The 17,559-nt window shown below is 43.5% G+C and overlaps 1 protein-coding gene across 1 annotated transcript in view; it reads left to right on the top strand.

The window, feature by feature from the left end:
- The window catches only part of LOC143981732 (interferon-induced GTP-binding protein Mx2-like), a 79,480-nt gene that overhangs the window by 44,268 nt on the left and 17,653 nt on the right, over positions 1-17,559 (top strand). Inside the window, exons 10-13 of the mRNA XM_077479782.1 lie at positions 1,762-1,884; positions 4,685-4,826; positions 9,769-9,927; positions 16,322-16,398. Of these exons, the coding sequence (XP_077335908.1) occupies positions 1,762-1,884; positions 4,685-4,826; positions 9,769-9,927; positions 16,322-16,398 (501 nt within the window). The remainder of the gene's footprint in view (positions 1-1,761; positions 1,885-4,684; positions 4,827-9,768; positions 9,928-16,321; positions 16,399-17,559) is intronic.

Below are 17,559 nucleotides of genomic sequence, written 5' to 3'. Positions count from 1 at the left end.
TGACACCACATCCACTATCCCTGAATACCATTACAAAGCTTAAAGTGACCCACCAGACTGAAAAGCTGGGGGTTGTCACAATCTGGTGAGTGGGGACACATGAGGGGGTGCTGTACACCTGAATATCTCTGAAGCATTTTGTTGTCTTTCTTCACTTCAGGATTGGATCACTTGCAGTCACTTTTCTGGACTTTGGTTTACTTATTTTTATTGTTGTTCATTCACTTATTGTGTTTGAGAGTGCTATATTTATATTTACATGTTTTTCAAGTGTCAAGCACAGGGGTAGGGAACCTTTTTGGTCGAGAGAGCCATGAACGCCACATATTTTAAAATGTAATTCCGTGAGAGCCATACAATATGTTTAAAACAAATTATTTATTTTTTTAATCGATTAATTCGACTAATTTCAATTATAACTGTAATATCCACATCATCTACCCCACTGTAATATCCACATCTCCCCTATGATTGTTTGCTTGCTTACCACTACACAGGCAGGCAGATCCACGAGCAGTTGAGGCGGGTGATGATGATGTCAGCGCGCCGCTCACCTAGGCCGCCGCCGGGTGTACCAAGATGGCCACAGCTCCGGAGCTAGGCCGAAGCTGCGGCCTTTCCTATGGGCTCAATCCACGGATAGGCACACCACGCAATCCATGGGTTGAGAGGTGAGAGCCAGATGCAGCCATCAAAAGAGCCGCATCTGGCTCGAGAGCTATAGGTTCCCTACCCCTGGTCTAGAACTTTGTGTATAGCAGCTGCTTTTTTATTCATTTATAATTTTTTCACTTTTTGTTTGTACCACTAGCGTGAGCTGATATATTTAGAATATATTTCTAAACTCTATGGCCTCTTTCACACTGACGTCCCGTTCAGGCCCACCTGTCAGTTTTTCAGGCGGACCTGAACGGGTGCTCCATAGAGGTCTATGGAGCGTCGGATGTCAGCGGTGACATGTCCGCTGACATCCGACCCGCTCCGATCCGAAAAAGTGTAACGGAGGAAAAAGCTATTTTTCCATCCGTCTGCGGATCGGATCGGGTGACGACGGGCACTGCGGTCCGTCGTCATCCGATCTCCCATAGGGGAGAGCGGCGCTGTGACAGATCCTTCCCTGCGCAGTGTGCAGAGACGGACCGGTCATCTCCCTGCTCAGCGGGGATCGATGGAGTGATCCCCGCTGAGCAAACGGATATCCACGGGGCGGATCAGAACTGATCCGCCCCGTGTGAAAGGACCCTATCTGTCTCTGGTAAAATGTAATTTGGGTACAGTGTTGTATGACCGCGCAATTGTCATTCAAAGTGAGACAGCACTGAAAGCTGAAAATTGGCCTGGGCAGGAATTGAAAGTGCCCGGTAGGCAAGTGGTTAAAAAAATTTTTTTTTGTTATACTTACTTAAAAAAAAAAAGTTACAAAGCACCAGTCTTGCAGTCCATAGCAGAGCTCAGAATGGTAAATGGGGAAACAGCACAAAAAGCCAATCAGCTTTGCAGTAGTGTAAGGAGCATCCTGAAAGCAGGAGAGAGCAAGAGCTCATCAATCTGCTGCTTCTCCTTTCACTGTCCAGGCATAGGATGGATCTCCTGGAAGGCACCAAATACAAATCCTTTGGCTGGTAAAATAGTTTCCTTATGTGCTTTTCATCTGTACATTGACCTGTTTGCCTGGAGTTCAACTAGGTTATGCACTAGGCTTCTGATCTAAACATCATTTTCTGTTTTGTAACTATATTTTTTATTTTTTTTTACTTTTAGAGAAGTTTACCCACTTTGGAGAATCAGATCAAAGAGAAACGCAAGGAGGCAATAGAAAGGCTGAAAATGATTGGCACAGGGGTCCCAGAGTCTGAAATGGAAAAAGTTACCTGTCTCATTAATGTAAGTGCAGGTTCACAGGTCCATAAATCCCCGACCACAAGGTGCCTGTTCAGATATTCAATTTCGCTACAGAGTGATACATCCATGGTTAAAATTTGCCAAACCTCCTCCTACAAGCCTGTGCTTTCCTGTTGGCCAGAAAATGATCTGGTAACCTTAATGCCAATGCTGAATTTGTATTTACTTTAATCTAACACATACTGTATGAACTTTTGCAGCAACACGTGAAATCCAATATAGGGCATCAGCTTGGCAAAGATATAAAATAGACTGTCATTCATATTAAAGAGAAAGGAAACACTGGAAGCTATGCCAAAACAAAGGACTAGTGATCAGGTTAATCTGGAGGCTCCGTGCAGCAAATCTTTCATTATTAACTTGCCCATGCCTTGTTTTGTGCTCTGTCTAGGTATGGATGTGGCCATCTTGGTAGAGGCAGTGCTTTGCTTTCTCATGTCAGAGCCAGACCTGGCATTGACCACATGAGTGATTCCCACTGCTATCACAATATTTCTGCCCTTTGCTCCCAGCACTTTGTACCGTGGCAATCACTCATTTCCACCACCACAGCATCTCTTTTATTTCTAACTACTACAGGCTTGGGGAAGTGGGCCTCTTTCACAAACAGTCTTTATTATGGTCTCAGAAACCTACTTGCAGATGCTTGACCTACTCTTCCTGACACCAGCTGCCATTCTCCTTTTATGTAGCACCCTACTGTAGCTTCCTTACTTAGGTTGAGCGATAGTCTTTAGTTTGGCAACTAGGAGTCTCCAAGTAGTGGAGTTGTCAGGAGTGAGGTCGATCAGCAGTAGGGAGCTGAGTAACCCCTCATGGGTTTTGAAGGTTCTCACAACAAATATTGGGTAGTATACAAACACTTTTCTTGTTTGGGGAATGCTGGAATTCTCCTTCCCCTAAGTGGACCAGACCAGGATACCTGGAGGGCTATTTAATAGAGACTGTGCATAGTGGGCAGAGAATGGGATGCTGTGAAACTGAGTAGTTTGCTGTGTGTTCAAAAAAGTTGGCTTATGCAAGCTCATATTCAGTAATGTAGGAAGAAGAACAATGAGTCAGTCTCTTCCTTGACAGTTAAAATGAGTGGCCCATACCTGGGGACTCTTAAGTGGAATATGGCTCACATGGAGATCGTGGTGCTCTGGTGGGTTAGATTGGCCAGCGTTTTGGTGGAGGCGGGTCTCTTGTTTGCACAAAAAATCCAGTAGCTTGGCGGCCTTGAGGCTAGTAGTTGGCATGAACATGTAAGACCGGGCTGGCAACCCCAGGAGGTGGGACGCAGTTAACAATGTAAATCTTGTAGACTAGGGGTTTCCTGATGGGCTCTTAGGCCATAACTAGTGAGCCAACGCTTGGGGTTAGGCCTCAGATGTCCTTAGCAGAAGAGCTCCTGATGTAGACTCCTAGTATAGGATCTTTCTTTTCAGCCGCTGATAAGCAGTTAGCAAATGTGAAAAAAAACTTTTGTACCCACCCAAAGGAACTGCTAGGGTTCATGTAGATATTCGTCTACTATATTAATAATGAACTACAGATAGAAGCTCTTCATGCAGAACAAGAACCAAAAGCTCCCACTGAAAAAACTTCACAATAGGGCATCACAGAGCCAGGTGGAAAGGAAAAGCAAGAATTGGTGATTTGCTCATAGAAGATGTGTCCATAGAGTTCCATGTGGCAGAAATCTCCAAGCAGGCTAGATGAAGCTCCTGATTATCAGGAAACAGGGTAGAGTACTAGAGGTGGACTCCCATGTGGAATATGAAAGGTACTAGCAGCCATTGTCATCACCCTTGTCAGAAAAACAGTTTAGGTAGGTAAATGAAATACAACTTAACTATCTAATACTAATCTAGCTGTAAAAAAATGATTTCTTAGTTGTGCGAATAGATGGATATTGGGAATTATGCTTCCAGTCAAGTCTGTAAGCAGGCAACTCAATCACCATATCTTGAAGTCCATGGTCTGTGCAAGTCCATTCAATCACCTCTATCTCCTCTCTGCTCAAAACTCAAAACATCTGGTTGGTAGAATATGCTATATGGACAACATTTTTGAACACCTAACTATCACACCTACCACTCTGCCCAAAAGTAAGTGAAATTCCCCTCCAAATTGAACTCTAAGTAAGGGGCACTGTTAATGCTTCAGCATACAAATTACATTGTAGACAACTGTACTTCCAACCTTGTGGGAACAGTTTGGGGAAGGCCCTTTTCTTTTCCAGCATAATGGTGTCCCTGTGTACAAAGCCAACTCCATAATGAGCTTAATGAATACGTTTAGTGTGGAGAAACTTGAGTGGCCTGCACAGAGTCATGACCTCAAGCCTACCGCACACCTTAGGGATGAATTGGAACACCAATTATGAGCCAGGTCTTCTTGTTTACCTTAGGACTTTTCCTTAAAAATTTTGAATGAGAAAAATTCCCGGAGGCAGACTTTGAAATCTTGTGGAAAGCCCCCCCCCCTCTGGAGAGTACAAGCTGTTATAGCCACAATGAGAGGCCAACTCTGTGTTAATGCCGATGGTTTTGGAATGGGATGTCCAACAATCTATTACAGGTGTAATAGTCAGGTGTCCACAAACATTTGGCTATATAGTTGGGAAGCTTACCTTTTTTTTTTTAAATGGTGAAAGTGAAGGGCGGCCTCAGTTTATACTTGACATGAGGGTCCTGTGACTTGTTAGCTCCACTTCTGCTCTCCTGTATATATTATATTAGAACATCTGCAAAGTCAATGCCATTTGATATGTTTCTATCTATCCTTTTTCTAACAGAAAATTAATCACTTTGGAGAGGAACTTAAAAAATCCGTTCATGGGGAGGATGAGGTCAGCAAAGGAAATTTAAAGCTTTTCACCAGCATGCGAAGGCTCTTTAATACCTGGGAAAGAAGTCTCAAAGACTCAGCTGAGCTATGTAAGCGCACAAAAACAACATTATTTAAAGAAAAAAATGTTTTTCATTTGTTATTGTTTGCCTGAAAATAATTTTTGATAGCATTTATGCTTATAGGATTATACATTACAGATTTGTGTGTCAAATTGGCATTCTAGCAGGACACTTGCTGCAAGACACTAATTTAGAGCCACCTACCTGTATATTATTAAAGCATATTCTATAATAATAATATATAGTATGATATATAAAATGGTATAAAAGCAACAAAACTGTTGGAACAGAGTGTAGGTTCCTTGTGGTGCCGGTGTTGGCCTTCCAACTGATTCCTGTAGAACCCCTTGGATCCTTATCCAGGGCTGTTCCTCCAATTCTTAAAAAAAAAAAACTCCACTTTGTTAAAAACTTCAGCTTTTTGGCCACACCCCTTCATCTGCCACCCTCTGCCTCCCAAAGCCCCCTCCTTCTCCAGCATTTATTATTAACCTCCTCACGTCTGCGCTATAGCCGAATGACGGCTACAGTGCGGACCTACATTGCCGGGACGCCATCATATGACGTCCTCCAGTGCAAGAGCTGCTTGCGTGCCCCCTGATTCAATGAGACTCGGCTGATTGGAGTAAGGGGCTGGAGTAAGAGCCACAGCCACCTGATCTGTGCACACCAGTGCCACCAATCAATGCCCACCCGTGCCACCTATCAATGCCCATCAGTGCCACCTAGCAGTGCTGCCTATCAGTGTCACCTACCAGTGCCCATTGCTAACACCCATAAAAAACCCAGCAGCGATGAAATGCCACCAAAACAAAGCTCTATTTTTGGAGAAAAAATTATAAAAAATTTGGGTACAGTGTTGCATGACTGCTCAATTGTCATTCAAAGTGTGACAGCGCTGAAAGCTGAAAATTGGTCTGGGCAGGTAGGGGGTTTAAGTGCCCAGTAAGGAAGTGGTTAAAAAAATGCCTTTGCTGCTGCAGTATTTTAGCTTGTCCAATAACATCACCAGTAAGGATGAGCACAGGCGTGTTTGCGACCGCACGTGCAGAGCGCTTATCACAAGCAGTGAGTCATTTTCCCGATCAGCGGATGTAGAGATTGGGAAATGTCCCACTGCCTGGGATTAGCGCTGTGCAGTGCCGACGTCCTGGAAGGCTCTGCATGTGCGGTTGCAAACCAGCCTGAGCTCATCCTTAATCACCAGTACTTCCTCCTTCTCAGTGTCTCTCTCTCAACCTGTGTCTGAATCCTCTGAGGTCACCAGTTCTAGGCGCCCTCAGAAAGTCCCAACCTGTTAAAACATTTGTTACTGAAGGCTGTATTGTATGGTCACTGGTGTAATCAGGACAAATTGGTTACCCCTCCTACGATTTTGCTTAGCAGTAGCCTGTTGAGGAGGAGTTTCTTAGAAAATGGGCCATTCCAGTTGTGGATCCAACCGTTGTTTGGCCATGGCAGGGGATGGCTTGGTGGATCCTGTTTGATCAATTCAACTCAAACTATACCTTTCCACTTCTGAGGCCCCTTCCTCATCTGTTTCACAGAATCAAAATGGAGGTCTTTTCGGTGCTACTTGTGGCACCGAACAGGCTCAGGTGAGTGTGGTACTCAGATCTCATCAGACTCGGCAAACTGTACATGGGATATTTTGTTCTAAAGATCAACTTGCAGCTTTGCTTCACGGTCACTCATTTTATCTGATTGGATGTTGAAACTGAAGTCCTACAAGATAGGAGACTATCTAGCATCGCACTTGCAAAGAGTACTTTGTATGGTGCTAGGCAAGGAATTTATGGTTGAATATCATTTTTAATCAGAAACCACATAATATATAACAAAGGCACAATAGACATAAGGTGAAAAAGAAATGCACAATTCCCCACTTATAAGAAGGGGAGACAAACATTAGGCCAGGCAAAGTCCCAAAAGAAAATACAATGTGTGACAACGAAAGCTAAAGCTAGAGTATAAACGACATAGCATAATTCTCATGAGACCCAAACATGAAGCTTCAGGTGAACTATACTTCTAGAAGAATCCAGTAAAATGCAGGAATGATACGTAAAATCAGACTGCCTACCCCTTTGCGGGGAGAGGCTCAGTAAGGACGGGTCACTCAAATGCCTCTTGTACTTTAAACATGTACCTGATGAATTATGGATAAAAAAAAAAAGGAAGAAAGGAAACATAGGAAATAGAGGAGAAAGATAGGCTAGGAACCTACATCCCAAAAATGAAATTCCTTGACTAGGAACATGCAAAGTACTCAGTCTGCTCTGGATCAACCTTTGGCTTTTAGTACCACCAGATCTCTGCCCTTCCAATTCACAGACCGCTTGCATCTCCTTTAGTGAAAGCATTCATCCAGGGTGTCACTCGCATAGATCCACCTATACACAGGGCTGTTTTTAAGGCAGGGCAAAAGGGGCAGCTGCCCTGGGCCCTGTCATTGTTGTGGGGCCCAAAGCAGCTGCTTTATACTTGCCAACTATCCTGGTTTAAATTCCCTCGCCCCTTGAGGTTTTAGTCCTGTGCTGTGTCCCAGATGACTCACATGGAGACCCTGAGTTTACATGTAAATTACCAGCATTCATATGTAAGTAGAGGCGGCCGGCGGCATTGATATGTATATCATGCCCCCCTGAGGTCATATCCACAGTAATCTCTAGCACAACCAATCAACAAGCAGAATTCATGTGCTGTAACCTCTAGCAACTAACCAGTGAGCTGTAATGTGTTCTGTAACCTCTAGCAACCAGTCAGTGAGCGGTAATGATACACTGAGACCTCTGGCAACCAATCGCAATAGCTGCCTGATCTGATTCAGTAAACTGATTTCAAGTGTAGCTGCTATTTATTGTATGTCTCAGAGCAGGTGGAGAGCAAAACTGCATGGGGAGAGGGCCCCCAAGAAAAATTTTGCCCAGGGTCCAATCAATATTAAAGATGGCCCTGCCTATACATAGAATCTCAACTTGGCTCTGTTGACTCTCTTTAAAAGCCACTTTGAATCTATAGGAAAGATTCCTCTGTCTACTCTCACTCACAAGCTAGCTTTCCTTGTTGCCATCACATCTGCGAGGTGAGTGTCTGAGCTAGTGGCCTAATCATGTAAGAACCTTTTCTGGTCCTACACATGCCAGAGAAAAGGTCTTCAAGTCTTAGGCCTCCTTTCTATATAAAGTGGATCCTTCCTTTCTTCTTCATCAGGGCATCATCCTTCCATTTCTCTACCCTTCACTGGTTCATCGCTGATATCGGGGATATCAGTCTATTGTTTGCATGTGCTGTGAGCTGTTCGAGTTTATTTCTTGGTTATGGCTTTTTTCCAATGGAATGACTCCCTTTTGGTCATTTATGAAGGTCCCTGTAAGAGGCAGTATGCCTCTCCTTTCCCTATTGCTAGGTGGCTTAGATCAGTGGTTCTCAACCCTGTCCTCGCGTATCCCCAACAGGCCATGTTTGCAGGTTTTTCTTTATCTTGCACAGGTGCTTTAAATCAGAGTCAAAGGCTTGGTATTTTATCAGGAAGTCAAGGCCTGTGTTCATCCTAGGGGCTTCACAGGGACAACGGGATAGGTCTAAGCCCTTGTACACACGGTCGGAGATTCCGACGGAATGCGTCCTATCGGGCCGTTTTGTCGGATAATCCGACTGTGTGTCGTCTCCATCGGACTGTTTCCGTCGGAATATCCGACGGATCAAGTTTTCCAACTTGTCCGTAAAATTTTCCGACAACATGATCCGATCGGACATACTCCGATCATGCTCAGATCAAATTCCTAGACCAAAGCTATTGGCTACTAGCCTGAATGTAGTCCCGTCGTAACGAAATAACTTCATCATGTTATGTACAATTGGATTTTCCAACAACTTTGTCCGACCGTGTGTATGCAACAGTTTCGGACAAAATCCGTCAGACAAAATCCAACGGATTTGGTTGTCAGAATGTCTGACCGTGTGTACAAGGGCTTAAAGTGGTTCTAAAGGCTGAAGGTTTTTTTTTCCTTAATGCATTCTCTATATTAAAGGAGTTGTAAACCCTCAAGGTTTTTCACCCTAATACATTCTATGCATTAAGGTGAAAAACCTTCTGTGCTGCATCTGCCCCCAGAGCCCCCCCTTTTTCTTACCTGAACCTGATCATCCAGCAACGAGCATGAGCCCAGCAACTTCAGTCGCTGTCTTCATTGGATAGATTGATAGCAGCAGGAGCCATTGGCTGTCAATCAAATCCAGTAACACAAGAGCGGGGGGCAGGGCTGAGTCCTGCTGTCTGTGTCTATGGATGCAGCAGCGGGACTCGTGAGCTCGCCCACACAGGTGCCCCCAGGGAAAGCGGCTCTCTGTGGGGGCACCCGATAAAGAGGAGGAGCCAGGAGCGCTGCCGGGGCGCCTCAGAAGAAGAGGATGGGGGCTGCTCTGTCTAAAACCCTTGCACAGAGCAGGCAAGTATGACATGTTTGTTATTTAAAAAAAAAAAAAAAAAAAACTTTACAATCACTTTAGGGTAAAAAAAAACTTCTGAGTACAGCACCCCCCACTCCTTATACTTACCTGAGCCCGATTTTGATCCAGCGATGTGCACAAGAGCAACGTCTCTCTCTGCTCTCTCCCTCCTAATAGGCTCAGAGACAGCAGCAGGGAGTGGGGCCAAGCCACACTCTGTATGTCAATGGACACACAGAGCGTGGCCGCAGGAGTGTCACCATAGCAAGCAGCTTGCTATGGTGGGCACTCAGCAGAGTGGGTCCCAAGAAGACCATTGCACAGAGCAGATAAGTATGACATGTTTGTTATTTAAAAAAAAAATATATATATATACAATCATTTGACAACGTGGTTACCTTTGTAATATTTTACTGCACATGATACATATTATTTACATTAATAGTCTAAAATCTTGTTCAATGATTTTTAATTGAGTTTAAGAGAAGAAAAATCTGCAACTGTTTTTCATTTTCAGATGCTGAGGACCTGAGAGATGACATAAAGGTCTATGAGGAGCAGCACCGAGGCCGAGAGATGACAGGCTTTGTAAATTTCAGAACATTTGAAAATATTGCCAAGAAGCAAATCCAGACATACGAAGAGCCAGCGATTATGAAGCTGAATGAAGTAACTGGTAAGAACACAGTCCTGTTTACTGATGGGAAAGAGACCTTTGATCTCACAATAAATGTGTTAATTGGTGAAGTAGGAAATTAAAGAGGAAGTAAACCCTGATGAGTTTACTTCCTCTTTCATTCCCTGCAAACGCAAAGCATAATGGACTACTATGCATCGCATAGTAGTCCATTATGTGTCACTTACCTGACACAGGAGCCAGCGAAGTCACCGCTGTCCCCTGTAGTCCGGCGCATCCATCTTCTCGGTGGGTCTCGCCGCTCCGCTGCTGTCATTTGGCAAAGCCGCGATGACGTCACTCCCGCGCATGCGCACGGGAGCCGCCACTCGCGCCATATCGCCGTTGACCGCGGGGTGCTCAGTGCGCCTGCGTGCCGCTGTCTACGGCGCATGCGCCATAGACAGTGGTGCCTGTCTTTCGGCAAATATCTCCTAAACCGTGTACTGTAGGTTTAGGAGATATTCCTTGGACCTACAGGTAAGCCTTAATCTAGGCTTACCTGTAGGTCAAAGTTGGTTGTAAGGGTTTACAACCACTTTAATCGCTTTTCTCAAAAACCTTTCCTTCAAAGGGCCATTTCACACTAGTGATCCTGTTGTTGATGCATTCTCCTTATAGAGGGAAAACAAGAAAATACTCTTCTGTTTCCATGTGTTGCTTTCTTGCTAGCTGGATGAGTGAGAAGTCAGTCCCTTTCTGGGAAGTGCACCCGGAATGTATCCACAGCGCTCCGCTTTTTTCACATTTTGTTATATTACAGCCTTATTCCAAAATGGAATAAATTCATTATTTTCCTCAAAATTCTACAAACAATACCCCATAATGACAACGTGAAAGAAGTTTGTTCCCCATGTACATAATTATTCACAGCCTTTGCCATGACTCTCAGAATTTATCTCGGGTGCATCCTGTTTCCACTGATCATCCTTGAGATGTTTCTACAACTTGATTGGAGTCCACCTGTGGTAAATTTAGTTGATTAGACATGATTTAGAAAGGTACAAACCGATTTACATAAGGTCCCACAGTTAACAGCCCATGTCAGAGCACAAACCAAGCCATAAAGTCTAAGCCCTTGTACACACGGTTGGACATTCCGACAACCAAATCCGTTGGATATTGTCCGTCGGATTTTGTCCAAAACTGTTGCATACACACAGTCGGACAAAGTTGTCAGAAAATCCGATCGTACTTAACGTGATGACGTTATTTCGTTAGGACGGACTACGTTCAGGCTAGTAGCCAATAGCTTTGGTCTAGGAATTTGATCTGAGCATGAGTGGCACTTTGTCCAATTGGAATTCTCTACACATGATCGGACAAAGTCCGATCGGATCATGTTTTCGGAAAATTTTATAGCCCAGCTAGAAAACTTGGTCCGTCGGATACTCCGACGGAAACAGTCTGAAGGAGCCCACACACTGTCGGATTAGCCAACAACACGGTCCTATCGGACATTGTCCATCGAAATGTCCAACCGTGTGTACAAGGGCTAAGGATTCATCTGTAGACCTCCGAGACAGAATTGTATTGAGGCAAAGATCTGGGGAAGGGTAAAGAAACATTTCTGCTGCATTGAAGGTCCCAATGAGCACAGTGGCCTCCATCATCCATAAATGGAAGAAGTTTGGAAACATTAGGACTCTTCCTATAGCTAGCCGCCTGGCGAAACTGAGGGAGTAAGGAAGGTGACCAAAAACCCGATGGTCACTCTGACAGAGCTCCAGCATTTCTCTGTGGAGAGAGGAGAACATTCCAGAAGAACAACCATCTCTGCAGCACTCCACCAATCCGGCTTGTATGGTACAGTGGCCAGATGGAAGCCACTCCTCAGTAAAAGGCACATCACAGTCCATCTGGAGTTTTCAAAAAAGCACCTAAAGCACTCAGACCATGAGAAACAAAAGTTCTGGTCTGATGAAACAGATTGAACTATTTGGCCTGCATGACGGGCATCATGTCTGGAGGAAACCAGGCGCCGCTCATCACCTGGCCAATACCATCCCTAAAGTGAAACATGATGGTGGCAGCATCATGCTTTGGGGATGTTTTTCAGTGACTAGTCAGGATCAAGGGAAAGATGAATGTAGCAATATACAGAGACCTCATTGATGAAAACTTCCTCCAGAGCGCTCTGGACCTCATTCTGGGGTGAAGGTTCATCTTTCAACAGGACAACAACCCTAAGCACACAGCCAAGATAACAAAGGAGTGGCTACGGGACAACTCTGTGAATGTCCTTGGGTGGCTCAGCCAGAGCTCAGACTTGAACCCGATTGAACATCTCTAGAGAGAGCTGAAAATGGCTGGGCACCGATGCGCCCCATCCAACCTGATGGAGCTTGAGAGGTCCTGAAAAGAATAGGTGTGCCAAGCTTGTAGCATCATAGTCAAGACCTGAGGTTGTAACTGGTGCCAAAGGTGCTTCAACAAAGTATTGAGCAAAGGCTGTGAATACTTATGTATGTGGGATGTTTTTATTTTTAATAAATTTGCAAAGATAACAAACTTCTTTCACGTTGTCATTATAGGGTATTGTTTGTAGAATTTTGAGGAAAATAATGAATTTAGTCCATTTTGGATTAAGGCTGTAACATAACAAAATGTGGAAATAGTGAAGCGCTGTGAATACTTTCTGGATGCACTGTACATTCTTACAGCATTTCCGTCAACAAGGAGCAATGGCTCACTCATCTAGCCAGCAAAGGATTAACCCATGGAGGTAGGTGAGAATATTTTCTCCAATTTTTAGGGATCCTATTGCTGGGAGTCCTAGTGGCCATAATGCGGTATTTTTAAGCAAAATGCTGTATTATGGCCACTAGATAGAGCTGATGCTCATAGAAATACACATATTAGACACATTACAGGGATTATTTGTAATGGATGTACAAAAGCTGATGCATTCACACAGTGATATATATATATATATATATGTTTTTTAATTAATAAATCCTTTAACCACTTGACCTTGGCAGATTTACCTCCCTTCATGACCAACCCATTTTTTTTGCGATACGGCACAGCGTTATTTTAACTGACAATTGCGCAGTTGTACGACGCTGTACCCAAATAAAATTGATGTCCTTTTTTCCCACAAGTAGAGCTTTCTTTTGGTTGTATTTAACAACCTCTGCATTTTTTATTTTTTGCACTATAAACAAAAAAAGACTGACAATTTTGGAGAAAAAAAACAATATTTTTTACTTTCTGCTATAAAACATATCCAATAAAATGTCTTCATCAATTCAGGTCAATATATATTCTGCTACATATTTTTGGTAAAAAAATCCCAATAAGTGTATATTGATTGGTGTACGCAAACATTATAGCGCCTACCAACTATGGGATATATTTATGGAATTTTTACTTAATTTTATACTAGTAATAGTGGCGATCAGCGACTTATAGTGGGACTCCAATATTGTGGCGGTTAATCGGACATGAACTGACACGTTTGACACTTTGTAGGAACCAGAGCCCTCTTCCGCCGCCGATCACTTTAAGGCCGGGTTCACACTGCTGCGGGGGGAGATCCGGATGTGATTCGCACCGCACTGCAGTGAAAATCACATCCGATCTCCGTAGCGATGCGAGTTCAGCCATACAGATAGTATGGCTGAATTCGCATCGCTCCCGCAGCAAACTCGCACGGGTCCCTTTTTTTGGTCCGCAACAGAATCGGATCGCATGGGTGTTCACACCATGCGATCCGATTCCTGTGCGAGTCTGCAGATCGCACTGCGATATGCGGACGGATCTGGGGGTGTCATTAACATTTCATTGACACTCCCAGCCGTTCGCATAGGGCAGTGTGAACTGCCGGCGGGAGTCATGCGATGCGGGAAAACGCCGCGGATTCGTGGCGTTCCCGCATCGCTGTGGTGTGAACCCAGCCTTATCGGCGGTGGAAGAGGACCCCCCTCCCGGCACACTCCGGTGCCCTCCGTCACTTACCAGAGCCGTCAGTAGCGGCGGAGGCGATCGGATCCTTTCTTTAGCCTGACATGGAGACGAGTGAGGAGAAGATGGCCCCCACTTCTCTCCATATCACTGCAGGGCGGAAGCGACATATTTTTTAAAATGACAACATTTTGTTTTTTTTATTGCATTTTAGTGTAAATATGAGATCTGAGGTCTTTTTGACCCCCAGATCTCATATTTAGGTCCTGTCATTCTTTTTTTTCTATTACAAGGGATGTTTACATAGGAATAAAAGTGACACTTTTTTTTTTTTTAAATGACAGTGTAAAAATAAAAAATGAAAAGTAAAAAAATAATAAATAAGACATTTTTTATTTTTTTTAAATGCGCCCCATCCCGCTGAGCTCGTGTGCAGAAGTGAATGCATACGTGAGTAGCACCTGCATATGAAAACGGTGTTCAAACCACACGTGAGGTATTGCCGCGATCGGTAGAGCGAGAGCAATAATTCTAGCCCTAGACCTGCTCTGTAACTCAAAGCATGCAACCTGTAGAATTTTTTAAATGTCGCCTATGGAGATTTTTAAGGGTAAAAGTTTGTCGCCATTCCACGAGCGGGCGGAATTTTGAAGCGTGACATGTTGGGTATCAATTTACTCGGCATAACATTATCTTTCACAATTTAAAAAAAAATTAGGCTAACTTTACTGTTTTCTTATTTTTTAATTCAAAAAAGTGTATTTTTTCCCAAAAAGTGCACTTGTAAGACCGCTGCGCAAATACGGTGTGACACAAAGTATTGCCACTACCGCCATTTTATTCTCTAGGGTCTTAGGAAAAAAATTATAATGTTTGGGGGTTCTAAATAATTTTCTTGCAAAAAAAAGTTTTTAACTGTAAACAACAAATCTCATAAAGAGGCTCGGTCCTTAACCAGTTCCCAACCAGCGCACGATGATGTATGTCGGCAGAATGGCATGGGCAGCGTCCCGGTCGGAACCCCTGTGAGCCCAGTCACGGGTCCTGTGGACTCGATTGCCACAGGGATACCCGCGATCGTCTCACGGGGAGATGCCGATGTAAACAGCATCTCCCTGTTCTGCCTAGCAACAAGTGACACTGATCTCTGCTCCATGTGATTGAAGCAGAGATCAGTGTTCACTAACACAAAGCCCAGCCCCCCCACAGTTAGTAACACGCCCCTAGGACACACTTAACCCCTACACTGCCTCCTAGTGGTTAACTCCTTCACTGCCAGTGTCATTTACACAGGAATCAGTGCATTTGTATAGCACTGATTGCTGTATAAATGACAATGGTCCCAAAAATGTGTCAAAAATGTCCGATGTGTCGGCCATAATGTCATAGTCACAATAAAAATCGCTGATCGCCGCCATTTCTAGTAAAAAAAAAATTATTAATAAAAATGCCATAAAACTATCCCCTATTTTGTAAACGCCATAAACTTTGCGCAAACCAATCAATAATTGCTTATTGCGATTTTTTTACCAAAAATATGTAGAAGAATACGTTTTTTTTGAGTGGAAACAATAAAGGCATTACTTATTTTACCTGATCCGGAGTGCGGCTATCCAGAGTTTTTCTGTTCCTCTACATTTTGTAGAAGAATACGTATCGGCCTATACTGAGGAAAATATATTATTTTTTGATAGTTTTGGGGGATATTTATTATAGCAAAAAGTTAAAAATAATGCGTTTTTTTCAAAATTGTCGTTCTTTTTTTGTTTATAGCGCAAAAACTAAAAACCACAGGGGTGATCAAATACCACCAAAAGAAAGCTCTATTTGTGGGGAAAAAAGGACGTCAATTTTGTTTGGCAGCAATGTCGCATGACCGCGCAATTGTCAGTTAAAGCGATGCAGTGCCGAATCGCAAAAAGTGGTCTGGTCTTAAGCCAGCAAAATGGTCCGGTCTGAAAGTGGTTAAGTGGTTAAAAAAACAGAGGCATCGACAACAGGAATGAAGAGACTCTGCCACTTTCATTAAAACAGTATCATAGCTCCCAACTATGCCTAATTTCGAGGGACTGTCCTTGATTTGGAACAAAGTCCCTCTGTTCCCCATTCCTCCTCATTTTGGTCTGATCTATATAGTATAGTTGTATATAAAATGCATTATTTATCTTTCATAAGTGTTTCCCAGTGTAAAACCTTTCATCCAATTTCAAAATTGCTGCATTTGTAAATTTCAAAAGCCAATATAAAGGAAAAGTAGTGGTAAAGGAGTAGTGGTAAAAAAGCGCTGTGGGTTTAACCAATAGTTTATTTTGTATAATTCTCCTTTAAGGGGGTGTGGCAGGGGGTGTGTCCTATACCTACATACTTTTGCTAATAGGTGTCCCTTATGTCCATCTAAAAAAGTTGGGAGTTATGCTGTATCGCACTAAAGTTACAATTTTCTTTTATTCACAGTTCTTTTTTCTGTTTTTTGTTTCTTTTTTCTTAGAGCTGGTCCAAAAATATTTCGACAACATCGCTTTGAGGCATTTTGAGCAGTTCCCCAATCTTTACAGAAGTGCGAAGGTAAGCCTGATTGTAAATTCAACTATTGAATCTTCACCTTTTATAAACGGGTTATATAACAAATTATTATTCCCAGCGCTCTCCTTAAAGTGTAACTCCTCTTTTGTGGACAAAAAATAAAAATATCCCCCCCCCCCACCCGGCTGATCTATATACATTGTTAGGATTTAAACAAACATTGTGGCAGATTCCTAACTTTTTCTGTTCCGCTACGTCCTTCAAAGAATGATTCCTGAATGGGAGTGTCCGTGTTCATTATAACAACCTGAGCAGTGGTGGCAAGTCCATTATGGGTGCTCTAGCGCCGCCCCCTCTATCTATGCGACCGGCCCCATGACCTACATGCAGGGCACCGGACGCATGAATTCTAATTGGGGTGGGGGGTTTAAGCACGTGATTAGACTTCAAAAAAGGGTGGGCTCAGGGCACAGAGCACTGTGTGTCAAGCCCACCCAGTTGTGTAAGAATAGAGAATGAATATTCGCTATTCTCACACAGATCCTCCGTTCGGGCCAATCGGGAAGTGGGTGGTGAGACCCATCACCTGATTGGCTGAAAGGACAGGCGATTCTATCTGATGCCTACCCTTTTAGAATTACCCAAAAAATTATATTCCTGTTCCAGGGGGTGCCTAAAATTCTACTTGTATCTCTGTAGTGCAGATATGCACTATATTGCCAAAAGTATTGGGACACGTCTGCCTGTACACGCACATTAACTTTTTGGGCATCCCAGTAACTTACATAAATAACTTTATATAACAGTATGCCCTTGTACACAAGATCGGAGATTCCGACAGAATGTGTCTGATCGGAGCGTTTTGTCGGATATTCCGACTGTGTGTGGTCTGCATCGGACTGTTTCCATCGGAATATCTGTCGGACCCAATTTTCCAACTTGCCGGAAATATTTTCCGACAAAATGCTCCGATCAGACATACTCCGATCATATGTAGAGAATTCCAGTCGGACAAAGTGCCACGCATGCTCAGATCAAATTCCTACATCAAAGCTATTGGCTACTAGCCTGAACGTAGTCCCATCATAACGAAATTACGTCATCACGTTCTGAACGATCGGATTTTCCGACAACTTCGTCCGACCGTGTGTATACAACAGTTTCGGACAAAATCCGACGGACAAAATCCGACGGATTTGGTTG

Source organism: Lithobates pipiens, unplaced genomic scaffold (genome assembly GCF_037356315.1).
Source record: "Lithobates pipiens isolate NorthernLeopardFrog02 unplaced genomic scaffold, aLitPip1_a1.2 Scaffold_16, whole genome shotgun sequence".
NCBI lineage: Eukaryota > Metazoa > Chordata > Amphibia > Anura > Ranidae > Lithobates > Lithobates pipiens.
Note: the sequence above shows the minus strand (reverse complement) of the source record. Positions and strands in the feature narration are given on the sequence as shown.